General features: G+C 46.3%; 1 protein-coding gene across 1 annotated transcript in view; it reads right to left on the minus strand.

Annotated features, from left to right (window-relative positions):
* LOC144800127 (cytochrome P450 4B1-like) overlaps window positions 1–27,181 on the minus strand; it is a 417,525-nt gene that overhangs the window by 61,556 nt on the left and 328,788 nt on the right. Inside the window, exons 9-10 of the mRNA XM_078671655.1 lie at window positions 9,601–9,734; window positions 5,983–6,047 (exon numbers count right to left, since the gene is read on the minus strand). Coding sequence (XP_078527781.1) covers window positions 5,983–6,047; window positions 9,601–9,734 — 199 coding nt within the window. The remainder of the gene's footprint in view (window positions 1–5,982; window positions 6,048–9,600; window positions 9,735–27,181) is intronic.

Here is a 27,181-nt window from a genome sequence, read left to right on the forward strand (position 1 = left end):
CCTCTGCCCTGTGGTCCTCTCTGGCAACTTCACACCACATAACCGGCCAATACCGCAGCTTGAGCCAAATATCAGCGCTTTGTGGTCATTAGGAGGCGTAAGCGCTACACAAATGATTTGTATTTTTGGCATGTTCGAAGAGAGATGACAAGTTTGTGCTAAAGAAGGAAAAGATTGTGGCTGGCTGAAGGGGGGGGGGGCTTTATTTCTTGTTCACAACAACGAGTGGCTGCCGGTGTCCGTACCAGCCGGGTGCCTTGCATTGAGATGTTGTGCACGGCATGCCTATGAAGAGAGGCAGATCACCTGGGTGTATACACGCATGAGATTTCATAGCTCCTCTGCCTACCCGGATCACTATGTGACAGCTTAACTACAGCGCTTTGAAGCACCTGCTTTGCAAGCCGAGCTATATAATTGAGTGATATGCACATACAAATGGTGTATGTGCTCTGTGGGTTACCATGGCCTCAGCAAGTAGATAGTGAGAGGTAGATGCCAATGTGCTCGTTATGTTTGATTTTTTTTGAGTCGCAAGTCAAGGGCGACAACTAGTTCCATTCTTTAGGACGGACCTTACACATCGTTTAAGTTTGTTTACAAAGCTGCGAAGACAGGTCGGCCCTGTTTCTCTGGAATATATAGCACCTTCCTTGTGACTCGGAGCAGTTCTGAACAGATGACACCAAAATGTCAGGCGAGATTCTGTGGATGCATTATCATGGCTGAAGAGGAGGCGCCGGTGCCGCGCGCTGCTGTCAATGTCCTCTGTCAAGTCCCCTGCGTGCCCTTCTGTGCTTACAGGAGCTACACCAAGGGCAGCTGAAATTATGCGACAAGGATCAGGCAAAAATTATGCGGCAAGAAAAGGCAACATAAAAGACGTAATGCCGCACATTTGGATATTACTTCATAATGTTGTCATGTCTACACATGTTAACACCAGATATGCAAGGTTTCACTTTATTAGTACCCGTTAAACTTCGGCATGCAGCAAAAAGCAACTGTAAGGCCAGTCAACCTTTGTCAAGGGCCACGTTTTAATAACTCTTAATCCGTTTGAGCCAATATTTTAGTGGTTGTTAAAATAAGCAAATTATGCAGCAGATAACAGTATGTGGCAATTACAGTAAATCCACAATTATGAGGAAAACATTGCGCCCAAAGAACAGCCTACTTCCAGTGCCCCTGGCTGCACCTCCCTTGAATGTCGTAGCACGGACAAGCACAGGTGACGTTCAGCTGCAGAGGCAGAATTTTGTTTCTTTTCTAGCACTTTAAATTTTTGGCGGAAAGTGAAGCGAGGCTGGCGCTGAAGTATTTGTGACAGAGCCGCACAAAACTGGGATTAGGCCCAGGTCTCCGTGCTTCGACCCCCTGTCTCAGGCCCCTCCCCCTTGCTTGAATCAATGTTGTACTGTTCCTTGGAACATTAATAATCGTTAGCAGTGCTTGCTTTAGGCAGAACGTTTTCAGAATTAGGATCATGCGTAAATATTTTATCGTTCACGAAAGTTTTAACATTATTAACAAATGCTGATGAGCGAAGTGAAAAACTAATGGAATCAGGCACGTCTCTTTCTGTCTCAGCCCACTCCTGGAAGAAGTACAAAGGAGCCAGGGGAGGTGAAGAAAGGGGTAGGGGATGAGGCTTTTGCAAGCGCGGCACCGCGAAGCACATCAAAAACAACCTTTGAAATGTGACCCGAAGCAGATGGCACAATGCGTGCCTCTGCTCGTAACTGCAAGATGTAGGCGTCAACACTCTTAGAAAAGGTGGGACAAAAAGCCGCCTTTGGCCAATTGCGTGCGAAAGCCACATGCAAAGGCCAATGAAACGTTACTCCTTCGAGCACGAGCTTGCGCGAATTCCAGAGTGATTCCAAGAAGCCGATTCCTAGAGCAGCGCATGCGCTGCACTAGGCTCGACCTAACAAGAAGCCGATTCCTAGAGCAGCGCATGCCCTGCACTAGGCTAGACCTAACAAGAAGCCGATTCCTAGAGCAGCGCATGCGCTGCACTAGTCTTGACCTAAAAATGCCCTTTGCAGTAAAAAAATAATAACAAAACACATTGTTAACTGTATAGATTGCATGTAATAAGCAAATAACTGAATGTGACAAAAAGTGTGATTCAGTGTAATTTTAAAGAATAAAATAGTCCCTCATGCATTGCAATAAAACCCCTTCCAAGGACGGGGAATGATACAGCACACAGTCAATAGTATGAATGAGCTGACTGAAATATTTTGCCTGAGGAGTATCACCTAATGCGCTCCTAAGTTTCATCACTTAGTGCTCCTCTGATGTTTATCTCCCGGGCACCAATCACTCAGTGCTCTCCTAGTGCGCATTACACTACGCTCCCCTTATGCACAGTACCACATGGCCCTCTGCTGCACATCTCTCAGTGCTCCTTAAGGCCTATTCTGCACAGGAATATGTATGTCTGCTGTCTTTGAAAATGTATGCATTTGTCTTTTGTACTTCGTGAAAAGTTACCTGTGCAGGTGTGTTGGTCTGTGTGAATATGTAGATGGTGCATATGTGCAGCTAAGTGCAAATTCTGGTGTATGCCTACGTGTGCATGCGATATAGAAAAGCCAAATCTAATGACTTTGTCAATGCTTGCTATCACTGTGATACTCCTGAACAAAAGGCTAATGAGTTCTTTTTATCTGAACAATTATTGTATTACAGTTAAATACTGACTTAGTTGGCTATGTTAGAATTGTTATGTTTGTTAGTGAAAGCACACACTATAAACAGCCCCACATTTAAGGAAAGATCCACAACAAGAAGATCAACAAGACTAAAGGGTGGAGCTCAAGTGGTCTCATATACATCACTCAGGGAAAAGGTGGAAAAGGCAGCTCTTCCTTGAAGTATTACTTGAGGCTGAGTCAGTTTCCAAAATTCAGCCAGGTCTTCCATTCAAGAAGCAGGCAGTGCATAACCATTCATGGCTGAAGAATAAGAGGTGAAGAGAAGGAAAACCTTACATGCGGAACAAGGCTGTGGGAGGATGAGACAGAGTGAGGGGAAAGGGAAATTATAAGCAGCATGAGGAATGCAGACATCACATGACTGAAACAGACATAATAGAAACCTTTGGTAAATGAGTGGGAGTAAGAGAGGGGGATCAAAATGAAAAAGGGATTATTGATTAAAACAAAGAGTGGGGCATGAAATAGGATGCAACAAAAATTAAGTGGGGAGTAGGAGAACTACAATTTTTCAGTACTCAAAATGTCTAATAGGTTAATCTCAACATGGTGTGATGCGTGTACCAAAGAAATGTGCTGCGTGAAATGTTAGGTAGTGTGTATTGTGCATTATTGGACTACCATCAGAAAACATAAGGCTTTATTTGGAGTTTGGCATACCGAATACTCTTTCAAAACATGGCATAGATCCCATCCACCATATTACAAATGCCATAGCCTACAATGCCCTTGTAGTACAGCGGACGGAATATCTGCCATGTTTGTGAGGGAGTATTCCATCACCGAACTCTAAGGAAGCCCATAATCTTTAAAATAATCTCTTATCGCTGCAGCGAGGAACATGAGTTACTCATCCCAGACAATAGCTTGGGACATCTGCTGTGAGGGGTCTGTCTATGGTAAAGAGAGATCTATGGCTGGGCATACTGTGAGGGTGATAACGTTGGGGTAGTACCCAGGAAGAATGGGGCAGAGTAGGCGAACTGCAGTGCCCTTAACCCTGATCCTGAGCTGGTGAGTCCAGACGTATTTCTGGGAGTGCTTGGTTTATGCTGCAGACTGTCTGTGTGGTTTTGCACTGCCTTTCCTAGCCACCTACTGGTCCGTGGGTTCAGCAGTGGAGAAGATTAGCTATGCTTGTTGCTCAAGTCTACATATTCAGCCTACACCCATCTCTGGGTATTTTGTATTTTCATCAATTTTTGCCTATATTTTATTTGTGATTCTCTATTTTGCTATTGCATTTAAGGAATCGCAAATTGCGATTCCTTAAATGCAATGTAGGAAGCACTGAAAAATTGCGATTTGGCCTTAAGGAATCACTAATTACCACAAACTTCAAGTTGGTGGTAATTTGCGATTTCTTTAAAAAATGCACCTTTTTGCATTTTTCAAAGTGCCATGTTGTGCACATACATGCCCTTAGGGCATGTATGTGCACCACATGTGCACACATACATATTTCAGGGGTGCAACAGGTTGCCCTTTTGACACCCTGGCACCCTTGAAATTCCATTCTCAATTTGTGATACTCTAATTGCGAATTGCAAATTGAGACTCTCTTCCCATAGGAATGAATGGTAGGGTATTCCTTAATTGCGATTCGCAATTTGCAAATTGCAATTAAGGAAGGCTAAGGAATCGCAAAATATTTGGGAATTTTTTATTACATCCCATTTTGCGATTCTCAAATATCGATTCTGTAAATATCACTATTTGAGAATCGCAATAACGGTATTTGATACATATGCCTCTATGTCTGCAGTGCAATGCACTACACTTGCTAGATCTGCATACCCTAAAAAGTGTTTCGTTGTGTGAATACAGCCTATTACATAATTAGATGGTCCCAGGAGGGACCGTTTTGGTGTCTAAAGCCAATGGGGGTTAGTGTGTGTGTCTTTGAGATAGTCAGCCGTCTATGTCAGATCTGAGTTACTGAATTTCTAGTATACATGTTTCTGCATGTGCGCCTGTGTGTATTTGTTGTCTGTGTATATATATGTCTTTATGCAGTATGTCCATTGGCCTGGGAACCTACATGTGTGTTGTCTGCTTGTGTTTCCACCCACACTCACTACAACAAAGATCACATTCACCTGAAATAAATTATACTTATTGACTTTGTCAAGCTATTTTGTGTTTTTTTGCAAGTGCCCACCAGCTCAAAGCATACTGCTACAATGCTGCACTCTCATTTTAGTGAATGTAGCAATCCACACACACCTTATTATTATTTTACTGTTCCAAATTAGCGACTGACCTTCATGGATTGGTAAAATATTAATTATGAAAAAAACATTCCATGACAGATGTCCGTGTGTATGCTTACATGTGCAACCACAGTCAGACATCTGTGAATTGTTTTTGTAAAACGTTAACTGTAATCATTACAAAATGGCCGTCCATACGTGTCCAAGCATGAAGGCCATCTGCAATTTCAATAGTCTATATTGCTTTAGAGTTCCACGATTGCTGTTTCAAAGCATTGATCACCTTGGATCAGTACACACTGCTAAAGGTTTCAAAAACATTCAAAGATTGCGATCTGAGCATGTGCAACTGCCAGGCAGCTCTCTTTGAATTGTTCAGGATTCTTCATTGTTCACTAATGTCTGCCAGAACCAGCAACACAAGCATTTGCAAAGCCAAGGCCAGACTGCTAGGCTTTACCTTACAATGAAACCTACACCTTTAAAGGGGTATGGACCATTCCCCATTAAAACATTTGAATGTTGAGCGCTCCATTGAAGACAATGGAGTGCTCTGGGCTGCTAATGGCTGGTAGAAGCCCGAAGCATCAACATTCCAATGTTTGTCTACAGCTGTTGCTGTGAAAAAAACCCTCATGGATATCCCCTTAGGCTCCGTGAGGGGAATGTTCTAATAGCCTTAGAGCCCTCCGTAGTGGGCTTGGTACATTAAAGGCCCACTCCCTTCTAAAAGGCTCTCGCCCATGGCTCGGGACTTTAACACTGGAGCAGTCCTTTAATGGCGGGTAGAGCCCGCTACGGGGTGCTCTAAGGCTATAATAGACAATAGAAGCTAGCTCAAAAGACTACCTGGTCATTTATAGCTAAAACCCATCCTTGATCGACTTTTGCATATAACAGTGTTCTTCACAATATTCATAATTCTAAATAAACTAAGGGAGAGGATCTTAATAGGGGAAAGCACACACAACGTTATATCTGCGTACCATGCTTCTGGACTAACATCCAGTTTATCAACGCAAATGTACCACAAAACTATTTACCTCTGGATCCGTCCACACACTGGGGTTTCTGTGAAGGCAATACATGCTTATAGCTGCCAAACAGCCTGTGAAAAACAGAAGGGAAAGAGGCAATTCACATTTCTCGTAAAAACTTGTAAAGTCTGCTATCAATATATGCTGTAAATACCATTAAAAGCCTCTGTAACAAAGTAGTAATACACCTTGACTTGATTTCACAGAATTGTACATGTAGTATTTCAAGTTGTTTTTATATAGCACATAGCTACCCGAACGGGCCTTACAGTGCTTACTGCAACAACATTTCTGGAAAACCTACATGACTCTTATAGCAAGATCCCCTACTTCAGAAGTTTTCTGAAGACTTCTGAATGCTGACTTCTGAGGGGAGAAGGGAAGGAGTTCCAGAGATTGGAAAAAAGATGTGCAAAGCTGCGGTTGCCACTTCTCACTCTTTTGACTTTGGGCACTGACATGAACCCTTGTCTGCTTGACTAAAGGGACCTCACTGGAACGTAGAAGGTAAGTTCCGGGTGATGATTGGTCTTTTTCCATGGAAGGCCCAATGTGCGATGCAGAGAGCCTTAAAAAGAATTCTCTTATGAACTGGAATTCAGTGAATGGCTGCTAAGGCTAGTCTGGCTGATTGCTGCTTAGGTATTTTGTGAAGGACTCTGGCTGCTGTGTTCTGGACCACTTGGACACTTTTTAGCACGTATTTTGGACTCCCTAACTAAAGGGAGTTTCCATAATCTAGAAGTGAGTTTATGAGATCCAGCACCACTATTCTCCTCGTGGACTGTGGTAGCATGTGTTAGAACTTTGTGAGGGATCCCAGAATGCCAAAACATGATCCCAACAACTTTAGACTTGCGTTTCCATCATCATTTTATCAGTCAGTCAGTCAGTCAAAATACACTTTATTCGATTTTTGTTAAAATCATAAAAGGCAGGAATAAATACATACATTTAAAACATTGTTAAAACATTTTAAAAATACCCACAATACATTTATTTTACACAGCATCCTTAAAAAGGTCACTTAGTTAAACACCGTAATGTAAAAAAAAAAAAAAAAAAGGAAAGTTAAAATTAATATATAGAGGTTCACTTTAGTTTAAAACAATACAGTTCTCGGGATTCTTTTGTTTTTTCCTCTATAAGCGGCTGTTAGAAAACTAGCAACACAGAAAGTGACATGTGCGTCTGGTAACCGCTGAAGAAAAAGCTGAAGAAAAATCATCATTTTATCATATATCCAGAATCCTAGACTTTTTACTGCTTGTGCAGGTTTAGATAATTCTCCAAGTTGCTCTGGCCATACCAGTTCCCTCCACCTTGGCATATAGTTTCCTATCACAATAACCTCTGTTTTATCGCCATTGAGTTTCAAACTGGTTGTAGACGACATCCAGTCTGTAACATCCTTGAGGCATAAATTGAGTTGGGTGGAGGTTCAGTTGACACCAGGAGTGAGTGCCATGATCAATTGAGTGTCATCAGCATATGACACTAAGGCCAGTCCATGTGACCATACGATTTCAACTAGGGGGCGTACGTACATATTAAAAAGTGTAGGGCTTAGAGATGAGCCCTGTTGCACTCCGCATTGTAAAGGATGGACGGTTGAAAAGAATGGGCCTATTAACAGTGACATCTAAAGCAGGATTCTGGGAAATAGAATAATGCATATTGTAAGGAAATGCTTCTTTGTGTATGGTCACCCCATGTTTTTCGATTGATGCTGTCTGTTTTTCCACTCTGGCAGGACACTGAAGACTGCTAACCAGAACTCAGTGCCAGCGCCCTGACACTAAAGTGTATGTCAAATTGGCTATACTCAATTGGAAATAGCTAACTTACCTGTAAGTCACCAGCAAATGGTACCCTGGTACCTAGACCAAGTAGATTAGAGGGGTATCCCAGTGCTTGCAGCACTGATTATGTCACTTTGGAGGTCCCCGAGTAAAGCAGGTCCGCCACTGCAGACTGGTATAGCAGTTGTGCACTACTAGCCTGACTACCTCTTACCCTGGACATCTGTGTAAGTCACCCCTCTTGGAGGCCAACTGAGCCCTAATGAGCCATATAGCACAGGCAGGACATCTACATTGCACGTTCTGACAGTAAAAAACATGTAAAACAACCACTTTTACTGTGAGAAGACTTGGTTGCCCAATTGGCGAGTACAGGGTTACAAGCTGACCCCTCAGCTGTGCTAACAGCTGAACGTGAGACCAAAGTGGGCAATCAACGGTATCAAATGAGTTGTTACATTAGACTCGACTTGTATCTCAAGTCAATATTAATTTAATGTGCTACAGTGTGCAGCTTTAGCTAATCTGCCCCTTTGTTGCCTTTAAAACTCCTGTGCCTTATTAGGCACACATGGAGCCGGCTCCACGAGACAGCATTCTACCCTTCTGGAGAGGCATGCCAACCACTCTAAGGAAGAAGAACAATAAGAGATTGCAGGCCAGGGAGGTGATACTTCCCTCCTGCAGGAAGCCACATGAGAGTTAGCCCCAAAAGGCAGGCTTCAAATGTGAAGCTGCCTTTTGTAGGGCCGATGTGTTACACCATGATGGAGGGCTGCCCCACTGTTGATGTAGTGAAAATATATATTAACATAGATTTGAAACATCACCTTAATAAATCAATTAGTCCAAGTTATTCATATTATTGACATATTAGTGTTCATATTCAATGACAGCACAAATATCTGCATATTTATAAAATGGTGCTCCAAAAGAAGAGAAAGAAGAGTGCTCAAAAAGGGTGCTCTAGTGAGGGTTGTAGAAAAAGGAAACGCGATGTACAATATATACATCAAAACTGATAGTGACCTATCCAGCCACTTTAAAGGCTAAATATGAAAATAACATAGTATCCTAATGGCACAGTAAATCAATTGCTGTTGTCTGTACGTGAGAAACCAAAAAAGACTGTTGACGTTTCGACCCCTGTAATGTGTGAAGGGAATTTTATCCTTTGAATGGGGTCTTAATCAGGACATGTGGAGACACCCTTCAAATCACTTAGACGAATCTGATGGTGGTATTCGGGAATGTGGGCCTGTAAGCTCCCGAGTCATGAAGGCGAGCACAAAAGTGTCAAAGCGTGTTGATGGCAAGTTCTAGATGAGAGTCGAATGTCAGGGTTAATCAAACATTGCCCAACTGAATGAATCCCAAAAACGGGTTGATATAAAAAATAAATACGAGTGGAACGTTCGGTTTAGTCAATTATACCGTTGTGGACTGTATCCTTATGCGATCTGCACACAGCGGCAAGATTGCATAAGGATACAGTCCATGGTGGAATAATTGACTAAACCTAACGTTCCACTCGTATTATTTTTATATCATAGCATTTTTTTTATTAACCCTGAAGTTCCACTCTCATCTAGGACTTACCATCAACACGCTTTGAGTCTTTTGTGATTGCCTCCATGACACAGGAGACTACGGGCCCACATTTTCGAATACCGCCACTTTATTCGTCTAGGGGGTTTGAAGGGTGGCTCTGCTTTTTTACACAAACCGTGTGAAGAGAACAGAGTAATTGTGCACTAATGCTCAAGTTCACTTTCTTCCTTGTAGATATATACAGAATAATGGATAAACAACAACAGCTCACCTTCTGGATATGTCCGGCCATCGAAGAAGGTGATTGGTTTGCTGAGCTGTCGAGCGATCCCCGGTACCGGAGGATAGAGGCGGAGGCCTTCCTTGATGCACATTGTGGTGTAGGTCATCTTGCCAAGGTCATCCCTGAAAACAGACAAGGGTTTATTATACACTACAACAAGCAACATAGCCTCAAAACACAGAAACCAAATGCTATCCCAGCAAGCAAACGCCTTTCTGAATGCCTAGAAATGTGGCTGACACCTATTGCATCTCCATGTATTCCTGATCTGGGGGGACATTTGAAAGTCACCATTTTCTCAACACAACACCTCGCCTTAGCGGATGGATACTGTCTAGCATGCACAGCTCTGTGTCTACAGGAACCACAGCTATACCACCTAGGCCAAACTTTTAACGTTTCAAGATTTTGTTGTTGACGGAGCACAAAAAAATCTCAAGACCTGCTCCGTCACAATTCTAGGTTATCACAAGCGTCGCAGAGAAGGGACATTCTTTTTTGGGCTGCACTAAACCTTTCATGCACTGAATGTGTAATGTAAATACGGTGCTCATGTACAGCGCTCCAATACCTTCGGGTCGAGTTCGCGCTATATAAAATATGCAAATTTGTTTTTTAAACGGCCTCTGTTGCTGGATGTAACCATCAGCCTAGGTCCTGCCAGCAGAAGGGGGGCTCAGGAGAAAGCAGTAACAGGAGATCCTTTCCCCGGAAGGCTAGAGGGATTGGTTTTAGGTAGAGAGGGACCTGTCATCATGATCTATTTTTTACCAATTCTTTAAAATATGCATCCTGTGGTCTTTGGTTCTGCCCAAACGAGTATTTCACTGTCACCTCATGATAATGGCTGTTTGGTGTCTGGGACTATTTTACATCTTACAAACACACTGAATGATAACACCTTTCATTCTTTATCTCATAGATGAATTGTATACAGAAAGCAATCGTTTCTGTACTCCTTATGCTTATTGTTTCCGGCGTTGCAGTACTTTGTCGATTTATTTCTTTTTGCGCCGATGTAAACCCAAAGAGACGTTGAAACCTGCTCATGTTTTGGCTTTCATTTTGGTTTCGTCCTTTTCTTTTTTGTGCACGTCTTTCTTTTGCGTTCATTTTCTTTTCCCCTTTCTCATCTCCTTGAGTTTCTGGTGCTTGTCTAAATGTTGTTATCTTGTGCTTCTCCTTGATAAACTCTGGATTCTCCATGTGTACAATTGGACGGGTTCTTTGTCTCTTGTGTCCCCTCCACTGCCGGGTCAGCCTTGTTTACCTTCGGCACTTCTAGTTTTGAACTAGACAGCGTATCGTTCCTTCGCTTGTCCTGCCGGTATGTTTCAAGGAGAGTCACCCACTCATCCTTGTCAAGATATGAGGACTGATCGAACTCTTCTGGCTCTTCCATGGTTCTTAGTTGTGGGGTCTCTGGCTTAATGTGCATAAACTCTGAACCTGGTTTTCCCTTTGAGCTTTCATCTGGTTCAAATATGTTCTTTACCTTGTCCCCTTCGTCCACTTGTGTGTCTATTTTGGCCCCCGGCTGTAAGATTCCTTTGGGGTTATCTAATTCACGTATTCTTAGTATGCTTAATGGCTCAGTTGTGACACAATTTCCCTCGTCATGTTTGAAACGGTAAGAGAGACTGGGTGTTGACGCATTTGGAGCTGTTGCTGTTGCTGTTACTGGCGCTCTTACACTGTCAAGGTTGACACTGAGATCGCTTGGTGCTTCCTTGCTGGCTTCCCCAGTTTCCCTTTCTCCCGTTCACTCTTTCTCCATCTTTTTCTCCGTCCATCCATCTCCATCCATCTCTCTCCCTCTTGATGTCCCTACGTGTCCTCCAGTCTCTTCCAGTGTCTTGGAGCTTTGGCTAGCGGCGTGTAGTTGGCCATGTAGAGCTACGATTCGGCTAGCTGGCCCTAGAGATTCCGCAATACCGCCCTTGTTCCTTTCTTTCTTTTCACTGCTCCATTGGCAAAAGGGCCGAAGGGGGGTTTGTAGGCCCGTTGTTGCTGTAGAACTTGAGAGCAGTGTGTCACCCGCATTTTTTAGGAAACAAAATTTGGTGTCAATTTTTGTCTGGAAGAGGCGATTTGTTTGACGTTTTCCTTTGGACATAGTTTCTCTTATTGGTTTTGTGACTGGTGTTATGTCAATTATTGATCCCTCTTCTGTCCTGCCGTTCTTATCTTCGCCTGCGGTTCACCCACATAACCTCCTAGAGTTTTCAAATTTCTTTTCCTCCTGCTTGCATTCTTAATGAGTGCGGGCCAGCCACGCACGCGTCCTGACCTCATGGTTTTTCGGATATATATTTCCCTTGTGGGTCCTCTCCTTTAGTTTTGTCTGATTTAAATTTTGTTTCGATGTTAATCCTTTGTGAGAAGACCAATCCTTTGGATTTCTCCTGTGGCCTTGGTCTATCCCGGAAATCTGATTTTGGCTTCTTCGGCTTCTTTCGCCATCTTTGGCTGCGGTCCTTGATTGGGCTTTTGGCAAGTGTCCTGATATCCTAAAGTCCTGGTTCCCTTGTGCCACTGCTTGCCTCTCCTATGTGGGCAGGCTTCGCTCCCCCAGACGGTGCTCGCTGCCCCTGCCCCTGCCTCTGCCAGATCCAGGTGCAAAGTGGAGTAAGTGGATCTTGCTCGATATCCTCATGTGGTAATTTCTGCAGGATGCTGCACTCTCACACGTGTGCTCTTGCCCGCTCCTGCCCGCCTGTGCCCCCACTGTCCACTGACCACGAGCCCCATTTAGTCCATGTGTCTTTGAGTTAGCAAGGGGCTCGGAAGGGCTGGGTGCTGTGTGCTGTTGTTACCACAGTGTCATGGTGCGGTGCGGTACACTTTGCAGTGTGCTTACTTCGAAGCCTCAATCCTCACTCCTCACTCACAGGCTGAGCGCCATGCCTCGCCGCGCCCACCGCCCTCCTTCCTTCTCCCGTAGAGACAGCTGACCGCCAGCCGCTTCAGCTGGCAGTCTGCTCATCAACCAGCAAGCGCGGCCGCAGCCTCAAGAGTTCCCCTGCAACGCGGTGTGGTAGGTAGGGCGCACAGCGATGGCACAGCTCTCAGCAGGCGGGTGGGCTCTCTGACGCTCTGGGGCTCTGGGGCTCTACAGCTCCCAGTTCCCTGAGCCCCAGACTCCAGGGCTCGCCGCACCCTGCACAGCTTCACAAGAATCACCAATGAGTCACCAATGAATCGTCAGGGGCTTCCCGCCGCCGCCACCTCTGCCGCCGTCATTATTCCGTTCTTACTTGGCTGACTGCTACCAGTTGTCTCAGCCAGCAGCTGCAGCCTTGGTGTCGAAAGCTGTGGCCCGTCTGTAGTGACAAAAAGCGAAGGGCTTTCCGATTGATTCCTGTGGCAACCTCTCTCGGTGTGCCGCCCAACGTTCACAGCGTTCGCATCCACGGCCGTTCCACTCTCCAACTCCTCTGCTCCTCGCAGTGTGGCCCTTCAGCTGAACAGAAAACGCGGCAATGGATTTTACTTCCAGCAGCAGATCGTCCGAGAATTCAGGCTTGGATAAGTGAGCAGTTTCATGAGTATTTGCGCTACAAAGAGGAACCAGACAGGGCTGCCCACTGTCCTCCCTGCTCTTTGCCCTTGCCCTTGAACCCCTGGCGGCTTGGGTAAGGCAAAACCCACTGATTTGGTGCATTGCAATAGGGGAGGAATGGGAAGAACGCATATCCCTATAGGCTGACAATGTCCTGTTATACGTCAGAAAACCAAGGCAATCCGTAGACAGAATACTCCAAATTTTCCGAATCTATGGGGACTATTTAGTATATCGGATAAATTGGGACAAATCACTACTTTTCCATTTAGCAGGAGGCATCCCGGATCTCACAACGTGGTATACAGTAACAATCGAGACTGAAGGTTTCAAGTATTTAGGGATAAACATAACTAGAAACCCACAAGAATTCTACCATAGGAACACCGAAAGACAGCTGATCAGATTCGGGGCTGATGTTGAACGATGGAAAACCCTTCCACTCACATTAATGGGCTGAGCGGCTCTATTTAAGAAGATGACACTCCCCAGACTGCAAAATACCCCTCATGAGCTCCCAGATTCATTCTTTCAGCCAATCGAGACTGGGCTGAGAGCCCTACGCTGGAGTGGAGGTACCCCATGCATGGCCCTAAGAAAATTGCAAAGAGGAGTTTATGAGGGGGGACTAGCAGACATTAAAATGTACTACTGGGCCTCACAGCTGGTGTGCGTTAATGACTGGGTGTTTACGGACAGAACGGGCCAACAGGGTAGAAAGAGTGGCCCAGAGGATACTAATCACTCCTAAACGGCAAGGGAGGGAATAAGGATCTCCCGACACATACATGAACAGTAGTACGGGCATGGCAGGCAGCTACTTCACATCTGGGTTGGGAGGGGAAGTTGACAGAAATGACTACACTCTGGGACAGCAAAAAACTTCTTAAAGTGGGCAGACTATCTGCTTTAGTAGGTGGTAGCTGCTGGGCCTAGACAGGCTGAGGGGATGTATGGAGAGGCCAAGCATTTATCACATTCACAGTTGTGCAACATGAATATAAAATGTGTCAAAGTGAATGGTTGTGATATCTCTAGTTGGAACACACCCTTAAGAACTATATTCGTGAAGGGACAACTTTGCCAGAAGCAACCACGCTAGAAGACAGACTACTGACAGACCCTCTGACAGACAGAGCTATTTCAAATAAATACAAGAAAATCCTCACTAACTCACCTGACAATCTGGGGCATTGAGAAGCCAATGGGTTATTGACCTAGGGAAACTAGATGAGGAAGAATGGACAGAATCTAAACAGAGACTGAGAGAGGTAGCTATTCAAGCTAGGTTCAGACTGATTCAACTAAAGATCCTACACAGGGTATACCAGCCCGAACCACACTGCATCGCATGGGATGCACCGAAAATAGTCAATGCCACAGAAAACATGGACAGGAGGGTTCCTTCTTTCACTTGTTATGGGTCTGTCCAGTGATACAAGTGTATTGGAAAGGAATCGGAAAATAATGGTGATGGTATTTGGGGGTTAAGGTCTCAATTGACCCCAAATGGTTCCCATTGGCGATATCGAGTGTAGAAGCATGGCCCACATACACAAAGCAATGGCTGAAATTGGCTGCAGTGATTGCCAAACGCAACACAGACAAACACTGGGGGCGACTGCCCCACCTAAAGTGACAGACTGGATGTCTGATCTTGATTGGTGTCAGCAAGCCGAGCACACGAACTAACTATGCCGGGGGGTGCCCGAAGAAATAGGAAAAGTTTGGGGATCCTGGCATACATTCTGAGGTATCTAGTAGATAGGTGAAGAAGGGGGAGAGTAATAAAGGGGTCTATGAACAAGGATTCTGTGTAATTGATTATTTGAGAATGCTACGGTGGACAATAATATGATCGTATATCCAATATAATCTGTAAACTTGAACCAATAGTATGTAACTGCAACGTTGATTTTATTGCACAATCAATTAATAAAAAGAATGTTTAAAAAAAAAAGATATATATATATATATATATATATATTATTTAGGACTGTAAATGCAAGCCAGGCGCAGTCCGTAATTTGTAAGAGAATGAATGCTGGTGCCTAAAGCTTTGCGCAGAAGCCAGCGGTCGGCGTTATTAAATGTCAGTGCATCGAACACCAACTCTGCGTAGTCTTGATTCCAACTCATGCCTCTTTAATCCACTACCTGTTACTCCATACCCCTTTATCTCACTCTTGCTGGTTCCTGCTTTCTCCTTTTGTGACAGTTTGTCTCTCTTTTTCTGTCTTTCATTTTGTGTGTGTTCCCTCTCTCTCCCTCTCGATAAATATCTGATGCATAAAAAATAAGTGCTGGTGGCCCCCACCGGCAACCACTGGGCCAAATTAAGCACTCACCAGACCTATTGGCTTTGCCAATGACAATGCTTGTTCTCTGTGTCCGGGCCCATAACAGCATTAACTGCAGAGGGCAGCACACACCCCACTCTCCTGCCAAAAGGAGCATGTGCATCGCTTCCTCTGGCCATACTTAGATCCTCCACAATATTCCTTATCCGGGGAGCAACCAACTGCTTAGGTAGATGTTTTGGAATCTTATGTGTACTCCTCCTGACAGCTTAATGTGCTGGTCTAGAGGACTATCGCTTCGCAGACATGTGGGACCATGAAGGGGCAACCCATTGCTGCAGCTCCTGAGACCCTTAAGTAACTGAGGATATGGCATAAAATCAATTCTTGACATAAATACTCCTCGTCTCATCACTTTTTCTATCTGAACCCTTTTACATCATGGCCACTTAGGATCACCCTCGAATTATAGTAACTGAGAAAAACCCTATCCTTAAACAGAGGCTGAAGGATTACAAAAAAGGATTAGAATTCTACCTATTCCTGATGTATGCTCTTCAGGATTTCAGAACAAAAACAGCACAATAGAGTTTGGGCATATATGTATGAAGCCCATTTCCCGTTCGCGACCGGGCTGATTCTCGTGCTCATTTCAGGGGTCCCACAGGGTGTTCTTATGACACCTTATGGCACCTTTGCACCCTCGAAATTGCATTTGCAATTTGAGAGTACCTAATGGGTCATAGGCCCATAGGCATTGGATTGGAAACCATTCCGATTTGCGCCACATGTGCACACATGCTCATTTCAGGGGTGCCACAGGGTGTCCTTTTGACACCTTTGCAACCTTGAAATTGCATTCGCAATTTGCGAGTAACTAATGGGTCATAGGCCCATAGGAAATGAATGGGAATTGCGAGTCGCAATTAAGGAATGCCAAGGAATCGCAAAATATTTGTGAATTTTTAATTACATCCCACTGCAATTCTCAAATAGCGATTTTCCAAAAATCGCTATTTGAAAATCGCGATAACAGTATTTGATACATATACCGCCTTATGTGCTAACAATTTTGCAGTCACCAAGCCTGCGAGTCGCTAAATAATACGTCGTACGACAGCAAAAGGGTGTATTTATATGCACAAAAAACACTCTCCGAGTCCGAAAAGCATTAGGGAGTCACCGATTAACTTTTGCCACCCCTTCCGAATTTCAAATAAGAGGGGTAAATAGAGGGCCACTTCCTTCACATTTGTGATTTGGATTGGAATGTATAAATCTTTAGTTACCGCAGTTGCTGTCTCAAACCACTGGAGATTTACCATTCTCCAAAATGGGAGGGGAGGGGGCTGATTTGTAGAAGAAAAGATGACCACTTGGAACTCCTTTTCTTTTGTGAGACATGTTGCGTGGCGTCGGGGGAAGAAGGCAGTAGTTCGGGTACCCACTGCATGCTCCCGCAGATGGCATTCATCTCAAGGGAACTTTTATTTTTAAATCACCCGATGTTCCTTTAAAAAATAACATTCACTTGGAAAGAATACGAATGCAAGGGCAGAGTATGCTGTCTCCCACAAGCCTCTGTACCTACATTTGCTAGGATTTGCTAAGGGTCACGCATGCCTCTTACCTCATTAATATTAATTAAGCTGTAGGTTTTGCAACCTCTGTGAATCCACATTTTGCAATGTGGGAGATTGGTAATTTAGTTGCATAACAAAATGAAGCCCTGGTGGCAAACCAGTAGGAGTGCAAATTACGCAAGTTCGTTTGCGAAATGGGATTAGTATATTGGGACATAAATCCGTACCTTTCAGTTAAATTCAGGAAAAGCTGAGATTATCCTGTGTGGTGAGGCCCAACAGGTTTGGTCAGCCGACTGGTGGCATGAACAACTTGGCTCGGCGCCAATACCCAAACTGGTAGTTAAGACCCTAGGTGTCTGTTTAGATGAAACCCTACACATGGAAGAGTAGGTTCTGTCTACTGTGGGTATTTGCTTCCACATGATGCGCCTGTTAAAGAAGGCTCTTCCTTTTCTTCCTCTCTCTGCGAGGAAAAAAATGTTGCAGGCGCTCATTGCAATTAGCTTAGATTAGATTATTGCTACGCTTTACTTGCTTCTGCAAATGAGACTTTACTTTTAAAACTTCAAGTTGTACAAAACACAGTCGCCTGTCTCATTTGCAATCTCCCCTCTGGCACCGCTTACACTCCTCTTCTGAGATCTTTGCATTGGTTGCCTGTAAGGAAGAGAATAGTTTTCAAAACCTGCTGCCTTACTCACAAGTGGCAGAAGGAAAGTCCCTAAGTACCTCAACCAGAAGCTTAAACGTTACAGCCCAGTTAGGACTTCGAGATCCAGCGAAAAAGCCTTGTTCACTGCCCCTCGCATCAGAAAGGCTGGAGCAGGAACACGTCTTTTTCCTTTTTGGCTCCCTCTCACTGGAACGAATACCTTATGACATTCGTACGTGCTTAGATTATTGCATATTCGGAAAGATGCTCAAGACAGTGCTTTTCTAACTCTGAGGCTTCCCGTCGGTGATTTTGCTTCAGTCCCCTGATACCCTTACCAGGGTGATTCATTAGCGATATTAAATCACTTTAACATTATATTCAGCATAACATACATAATCAGCGCTTACACAAACATTGTGTTAGAGGATGTGAACACAAAGTCTCAAGATAGATGTTTCTTCCTGGGAGTCCACTCCTATTTTTTATATTTTGGCTAGGTTTGAGGGGCTCCTAATGAAAGGGCCCACTAATTTGAAATACTGGTGCAACCCAAGGACAGGAGAGATGAAAAACTGGCCCCTTCTCTCCATAGTGTCAATAGGGCATGCCTCACAGAGCCAAATGGAAGGACACCAACAAAGCCACATTCAAGGGGTGGCTGAACTGGGTGACATTTCTCAGAGGGGCGGACAACACTGCATTGAGACACACACCATGGAAGAACCCCAACCGAGGGATGTGGTCAACACTAGACAACTTCCTTAGTCCATACAAACCCCCATAAACAACAGAATACGCCTCCTATGAGGATCCGGTGGTCTATCACTAAACAACTGACCAACACTTCTATTTTTTTCAATTTTTGTACCAACTTGATTCGCATCCAATCGCTAAAACCTATATGTTCAATGTTATATGTACGCAAGACTGTGGGGCAGACAAGCGAAGAATGTATGACAAATCACTCATTCACAATCGAACACAGTCACCACTGCAAGCCGCAGATCCCTATCTGTACGCCCGTGTACTTGATATTTGTTATATGTCGCATCGTATTTGGTAATATGTAAATACCAATAAAAATAAATTTAAAAAAATGTCGGTTGCACACATGCCAACGTGTGGTATGAGCTAAAACTCCACCAAAACTATTCATTCAAACCATCCTAAAAAATCTACACATTTATCAAACTTAAACACAGATTAAAGAAACACAATTTAGCTTCCATCCAAGAAGATTTACTGTACCAGCAACTACGTTTCCAACACACAATATTTCACCCAACAATTTATGGAGGCAGTAGAGTGTCTCTCTGCAGAGTTTCTACTGCCAGGTTCTTTTTCACAAATTCGCTTTTCACTTTTGCGGAGGCCCTCTATCAATGTGAAGCCATTGTAGTCAACTAAGAAAGGAGAAGATTAGACTGGATGAGTCTCAGAAGCTGCTCAACATTTTCCATTGCCAAGAGGTTGAGCTTCACCACTTAGCCAATATATTTCCTATGAAATAAGTTTGAACAGTGTTTATTTTAGTTCTGCCTTCGTACAATCACCTTGATGTATATTTCATGCTTTGGAATCAGTTTTTGATACGGTAACATGTCACAATATATAACCGTACAGCAATAAACATTAACAGTAGCAAATCTAAAAGGTAATGAAGAAGAGAGTACCGAAGTACATAGGAGAAGTCCAATGGTTAAGATAAATGACCAGTAATAAAGTAATAAAAAGGTCAAAGTTCCGTTTGTTGTATTTATTCTTCCCACAGAAATTCCCATTCTTTGCAACAAGACGTAAAATCCAATACAGAAGGCAGCCGGCACGTGTTTTGTCATAGAGACTTTTTCAAGGCTGCAAAACTATATATTTGACATTCTATACAGTTGATACGATGACACAGGGATAAAAAGTTAATCTATTCTGTAACCTTCACCAGATAAGCTGTAAACAAGAGATGGTTTGTACAGGAAAATGCCCAACAAATATAGCAGTGCGTGAAAAGTAGAAAGCCCAAAAAAGGTAATAGGGTATGAACTATACAAACACAATGTGCACAATGTAAAATAAAGTAGAGCAGCCCTTGACCCCTGATCTTGTGCACCACTCCCCCTGGCTGATGCTTAGCACTGTCATCTCAAGGACTACGCCTCGGTCCCAGACAGCAAATACATCCTCTGGTTTAATTCTGCCTACTGCGGCTTCATTTCTCCTACCCAATTTTAGTATCTGCTGGTGGTGTTGCTGTAGTCTTGTAGTCTGTAGTGGGTGATCTTTATTGGTGGTATTATTGTAGTGTTTGCTGGTTGGTGTAGGTGTTGGGCATTTGTGGCGTCTTTTTACAGGGATACTCTGCCTTTACTGATTTTGTTTGTATCTCCCATTGTTTTCCTGCTTCCGCCTTCTCACTGGTTCCTTCGCTCCCACTGGTTCCCACCCTCCCACCTCCCTGCCAGCCCCTCCCACCTTCCAGGACTACTTATGGAGGTAGCTGTATGGCTGCACAGCAGAGGCGCGCAGTGTGTGCGCCGCTGGCACACCAAAGGCAAACCCAGCTGCGCCCAGCACCAGGAACCCTGGCTCTTCAACACTAAGAAGATACACCACAGCCGACCTCCGAGCCCTGGACACCGGTCGCATCAACAACAATCTCTGCTGCAGCACATCCCCACGATCCACTGAAGGAGCATTCTGTCGATACTACCGCCTCACCATCAGCTATGAAGGGACAAACGCAACCAGCAACACACATAGACACAGACCCCGCTACATCGACTGTGACCATCACCACGTCACTTAAATGCATACTACTCAACACACATTCTCTCGGGAAGCACATCACAGAAATCTGGGACACAATCCTCTCTCACCCCGGACGTCATCTTCATTACAGAAGCTTGGCTTCACCCCGCATCCGCACCAGACATCACCACCACATCCCTAGAGGTTACAAGTTAAGGCAACAGGATCGAACTAACCAACACGGCAGCGGAAATGCTATCATCTACAGGGACACCATCCGCTGCAGAACATCCCCTTATGACCCAACACCGGTAATAAAACACCTAACATTCCAACTCCACACAGACAGGAGAAATAGAATCAGACGTACCCTTGCCTACAGATTACCAGGACCACTCCCCCGCTTCTGCAACACCATACCAGAAATCATCGTCCTCACAATTGACTCATAGCGTTTCATCGTCCTAGAGGACCATCAACGAGAGCCGGAGCGTGTTCCAGAAGTCAATACTGCCGCGGAGACCCCTCAGTATCCTCCCCATATTGTGTTGGTAGAAAACTTCCCTATCCCTACTGATCCAGATCCCGAGGTAGCGTAATACATCGAACACCCACAGAAGCCTAAACTCTGGGAGTGGAACTCTAGCCCTCTCAGCCTCGGACCCGACCGGATATAGTTGAAATTTGGTGTTATTGACATGAAGTCCCAAGGCCTCTGCAAACTGACCCAAGGTTGCCAGCAGTAGTGGAAGCGAGTGTGTCGGCTCCCTTAAATACACCAGCGCGTCATCCGCATACAGTTATACTATATGTTCCCGGGCCCCAATTTGAATACCCCGCCCCTGGAGGACCCTACGGAGGCGGCATGCCAGCGGCTCCATTGCCAGGGCGAACAGCAAGGGGGAGAGCGTACACCCCTGTCGTGTCCCCCTGGCTATCGGTAGTGTATCTGAGACATAGCATCCCGTGCGGACCCTCGCCACCTGCTGGGTGTATAGAAGTCTTACCCAATTTACAAACCCTTCACCGATCCCTATTTTTAGGAGCACCCGCCACAGATATTCCAACCTGAGAGAGTCGAACGTCTGTTCGAAATCGAGGAATACCAGAGTACTCTGTACAGCCCTGCCCTCTAGCGATTGCATGACATGGGCAAGACAGCGGATATTCCACAGAGCGTTTCTGCCTAGGATAAAACCAGACTGGTCGTCATGGACCAGTTGCTTAAGGTAGGGGAGTACTCTGTTGGCTAGGACTTGACTGATGATCTTAAGGTCGACTTTAAGCATTGAGATCGGTCTATAAGAGGCGGGTATTAAGGGATCCTTCCCCGGCTTGAGGGTCATCACTATCAGCGCTTCACGCATGGAGGCAGGTAAAATGCCTGACTCACCGGCCTTGTTAACAATGTCCAGGAGCCTAGGGACTAGGACTCCCCCAAACTCTTTGTACAACTCCGCTGCAATGCCATCCATTCCAGGGGATCTAGCTGCTCTCAGATGAGCAATTGCCGCTCTCACCTCCTCCCCTCTTAAAGGCTCCCCCAGGGATTCCTGACTATCCGGGTCAAGGCAGGGTAGCTCCATCTCAGTAAAGTAGGCCTCTAAAGTCTGCGAGGGAACGTTAGACTTGGGCTCAGAATATATTTTCTGGAGGTGCACGGTGAACACTGAATTAATTTAATGCTGAGTGTAAACCAGTCGACCCCCATCGGTTTGTAGGGCTAATATCGGGAGAGGTAGTGTCTCAGCCCTAATCAAATGCGCCAGTAGGCGCCGGGCTTTGCCTCCTTCAAAGTACCATTGACTCCTGCTTATAATCCTATTGTACCTGCCCAATGTCTCCCATATCTCCCCTATCTTTTGTCGCTGTGCCGTCCATTTGGCCGGCCCTTCTGGATCTGTGGGAAGGGCTGTCTCTAGGGTCCTCTGTGGACATCCAGATCCCCGCAGCACCACTTTCATTGCGTCCCACTCAAACACCCTGGAGCTCGCAGTATTCCAGTTCTGCTCAAAATAACCTTCCAACCCAGCCGCAATCGTCTCTTTATAAACCGGGTCTGTCAAAGCCTCAGTGTTAAGTCTCCACAACAAAATTTTGGAGCGCAGGCGGCCCAAAGAGTAGGCCACCAGCAGGGGGAAGTAATCAGATAGGTATCTGGCCAGGTACTGTGTCTCCAGAACCCTCCCTGCTGCCGTTTCCTGTATGAAGCAGTAGTCCAGTCTGCTGTACGTGTTGGCTGCCGGCGTAAAACAGGAGTAAACCCGAATATCAGGGTTGCGGTGCCGCCAAATATCCAGCAAGTGATAATTACTGATCAACTGGTGCAGGGCTCCCCGCATTTTGGGCTTCGCATCCACCTTGGGGGGCTGTCTATCCCATTCCCCATCTAAGGCGCAATTAAATTCCCCAGCTACAATGAGTTCCACGTCCGGCGCCAGGTCCAGTGCCAGTCAGGAATTCCCTGTCGTCAATGTTTGGAGCATAAATGTTTACTAAACACAAGTGTCTCCCGTCCAGTGTCCCCTCCATCACCACATACCTCCCGTCGGCGTCAGGACTACTTTTTAAAACCTTAAAGGGGACTCCAGGTGCCACCCATTTAAGTGCCCCCCTGGCAAACCCCGAGTAAGAGGTTGCAAAGAACTGGCCCGCCACCACGGCTGGACATACTTCAGGCAATCCCCCTAAAGATGCGTCTCTTGGAGAAAGGCCACGCTTATCTTGTACCGCCTAAGGTATGTAGCTATTTGGATCCTTTTGATCCTGTTATTGAGCCCCCTAAAATTCCACGTTATCATTTTATAGGCCTGCTGATCACCTGCCATAGGAATAGAAGCTTGGCTAACCGCAACAACAGATGCAGGAGCGGGAAGAACCGCAATGGATAGTGCTGGGAACCCCTCCGTCTCCCCCTATTGCTCCCATGACCTCTGGTGACCCGGTATAGAACATTCCCCTAATAGAACAATAACTTACAACCACGTGAAACTTCTCCCCCCCTCCACCCTCAGGCAGTAGAACCTCATTTGCACAGCCCAACCTTGGCCTGAGAACTCAGGACTCCGCCCCACAGCCACCACCCTCCCCTAAAAACCCCCTGCAACAATGCAAGCAACACTAACAAGCTACAGAAAAAAAATCTCAGTCCTTGTTGTCCAACCCAACTGCTCGGTCCTGCTTAGCCCCGCCCGACCAACAGTCTAGCAGGGCCACCACAGCACACCACATTCGGGATACCGAACACCCCAACAGCTACGGTCCCACCCCCCGGCACTGTCCCGTAATAACCCCTGAAAGGAGAGCCCCCTTCTGGCCATCCATGGTAGAGGCAGAGCTCCGTAGCATTGAAGTCCGCCCTCACAGCGACCAATATCACCCCAACAACCGTCCTTTCCCCTCACCAGCAGTCCCCATACTTGCAGCTTTTGCATCTTATGAGCCTTCAACCAATAGGTCATCAGTGCCATCCGGTTCCGATTGTGTTTCTTGGACTAGGTACAGTGGGGAAAACTGGTTTTGTGTCGGTACACCCCTTGTCTCCTCCCTCCGGGTGCAATCTGGTCCCACCAGGATGCACCCTCCGCCTGGCTCCCCCTGTGACCGAGACCGTTGTCCTCCAGTACGGCGATGCTGATTATGTTGTCGGCCACTCCGTCTCCTCTGTTCCCGCCATCCGTGTTGTTGATCCGGCCCTTCCATGCCCATCGATTCCATCCAGTCCGTGGCTTTTTGTGGGGCATTGAAGAAATGGACCCTGTCTGCATACTGTACTCTGAAAACATTAGACTGTACTTAATATTAAGATCCCGCAGCCTCCGTTTGACCCTGAGGAAGTCGTTCCGCAAGTCTTGCACCTTTTTGGTGTAGTCCGGATAGATATAGATCTCTTGGTATTCGAACTTGGGGGGACCATTCTTGCGGATGTACTGCAGGATCATGTCCTGGTCTCGGAAATTGAACAAGCGAGCTATCAGAATCCTAGGCGGCGACACCGGTTTCAGGGGGGGGATCAAGGGAGCGGTGGGCCCATTCCACCGCAAACATCTTGGACAGCCGAAGACCCGGGAGGGCATAACCGATCCATTCTTCCAGAAATAGGTCCGCCGCCGGACCCTCCGCCTTCTCCGGAAAGCCCAAAAAGCGAAGGTTGTTTCTCATCGAGCCCCCGGTCCTCCAGGTGGGAGGTGTGCTCCCTGAGTGCGGACACCGTCGCTTGTAGGTGTTGGACCTCTGTCCGCAAGGAGGTCAGGTCCCTGTCCGTGGTTGTGACTCGATCCGACACCTTCCGTAGGTCCAGGCGCAAGTGATTAATGTCCATGGCTATACCCTCCATCTTCGACTCCAACGCCGCTTGTGAGTCTCGAATGGCTTTCAGGATATCCGCTTTGTCTTGGGCCACCAACCTCTGTGGCGGTCCCTGCTCAGGGTTCGGTCTAATGCGCTACAACGACTGTGGCCTGGCAACGTATACTGCATGATCTTGTTTGTTTGTGCACCCCTCAGGGGCCTATCCTTCCCCATGTCCAGTGCAGGCGTGTCAGGGTAGGTTTCGGGGTTCTTCCACTCTGCCACCCCGGGCCCAGATAGCCAGCACCAGTCAATCCGGGCCCACAAGGTGTGTATGTGGGTCTCCAACTGCTACTTAGTGTACCAGACGGCTGTGCGACCCCTGAGGGAACAACCCACAACGCTCCCCACGGTAGGTCTCAAGGCTAGCACAAGCCCTCACAGGGGTTGCCGTCCAGCAGTCTGCTCACCGTGCACTCTAGGTGACCGTTGCACCAATCTTCAGGGCGGTCCCCACCATCTAAGGCTGTCTCTGGAGTATGTGCGCCCGTAGGGAGAGTCCCAATTCCTACGTCCAGTGGCCCGCTCACCTTGATCACTCAGGGCCTCTATTCGTTCCCCCCTGGCAGGCACACAGCGGAAATCTTGCCTCGCGGAGTGCCCCCCGGGCGTCCCCGGCCGGACCAGGTCTATTCTGTTCAGGCGGCACATCGCTCCAACTATCAGGCCCCCTCTGGAGCACCCCTCTGCTTCAGGCCTGCAGCGGTATCATAAGCAAGGCCCTGCAGGAGCAGGGCGCCGTCTTCACTGTAAATGGGGCCCACATGTGTGTCCAGGCAATTTCGGCTGCAAAGTCCACTCCCGCAGCTACTGGCCGCACCCTCTAGAGCTCAGTCGAAATAGAGGCCTACCTCGGTCTTCCCAAGGCCCCGAGGTCACTTTGTCTCCATCCCCGGGGACCTCAGCAGACTGCAGCAGGCAGGCACCTGTGGGTACGCAGCTCCAGCCCAGCGTCCCTCGGGGAGACTTCTCAAGGAGCCTCTATCCACCCTCACAGCGCAAATCTCTGCGGCGAGGCAGACCCGGAATAGGTGTCTGGAGGCAGGCTGACAGACCGGCACGGCCCCGCCGCCATTTTGCGTGGTGGGCGGCCGCCGCCGTAGCAGGAAAGGCAATCCGTTTACCCAGTCCGCTAGCAGGCGGATCTTCGCTCAGTGGAGGTACCCGGACTGGAGGGGTTCTGACCCCCTCTAGTACAGAAATGGGCACAGCCCCGCCAGGATAGCTGTAGGATTCGGCCTTATGGGGCAGGAGCTGCGCTGACCAGCGTCTAGCTCGCCATGCGTCCAGGCCACACTCCCCTTATAAGTAATTAGTTCTGTTGCATGGCTAAGAACTTATAAGGTCCCAAAGGCGAGACCTAGTCGCTATGCCAATGCTTGTTTGAATTTTGTAAAGGACGAGATAGTTCTGATATCTGCTGGAATGGAGTTCCAGATTTTGGGCACATTTCTGGCGAAGGAGCGTGCAGCGTTTTTTTGTTTGCGTGTTTTCATAGGGATGAGAAGTAGGGTATTGGAGCTCCTGAGGTTTCTTGTCTGACCAGCCCTCTTGAGTTTGGCAGCCAGGCAGTCAGGTTTTCCTGTGTGCAGAGCTTTGTGCGTGAGGCATGCAGTTCTGAAGCTGGCAGGCAGTTCGACTGGGAGCCATTTTAGTTCTCTGAATGTTGGTGAAATATGAGCATATTTCCTAATTCCAATGACCATTCTGGCTGCTGCGTTGAGAGTTATTTTGAGGGGAGCTAGGTGAGATTTTGTTGTACCAGGGAGAGTTGCATTCCCATAGTCGAGTCTGGATAGCACCAGTGATTGGGTGGCTTGTTTGAGGTCTTTGGTTGGGATGAATGGTTTAATTTTGTTAAGTAGCTTCAGATTGAGGAGGGCACTCTTTGCAGAGTTTTTAATGTGTTTTGCCACGTCGAGTTTTGGGTCTAAGGTGATTCCTTATGATTTAACGGAGTTTGCCTAAGTGAGATTACCATTTAGAGCATCCATAGCTTTTAGCCATTCTGCAATTTGAGGGTTCTCTTCTTTGTTGGAGATGAGGAGGATCTCAGTTGTGTCTTGATTGAGTTTTAAGTGATTAACAGCCTGATTCATGAAGCAAAATTGCACTCGCAAAGGGCAAGATTCTCAGAATCTTGCCTTTTGCGAGTGCAATTTTGGCATTTGGGATTCACAATCCCAAATGCATAAATCGCTAATTAAGAATTAGCAAATATGTGAGGATTAGCATTTAAGGAATCTCTATTAGAGATTCCTTAAATGCTATTCATGACACTGGCAAAAATTGCGATTTAGCAAAATTGGGCCGCTATTTACCGAGAGGTCAGACCTCTCGGTAAATAGCAAAAACATAGAAAAATGCTTTTAAA

This window comes from Lissotriton helveticus, chromosome 1_2 (genome assembly GCF_964261635.1).
Source record: "Lissotriton helveticus chromosome 1_2, aLisHel1.1, whole genome shotgun sequence".
NCBI classification, from domain to species: Eukaryota; Metazoa; Chordata; class Amphibia; order Caudata; family Salamandridae; genus Lissotriton; species Lissotriton helveticus.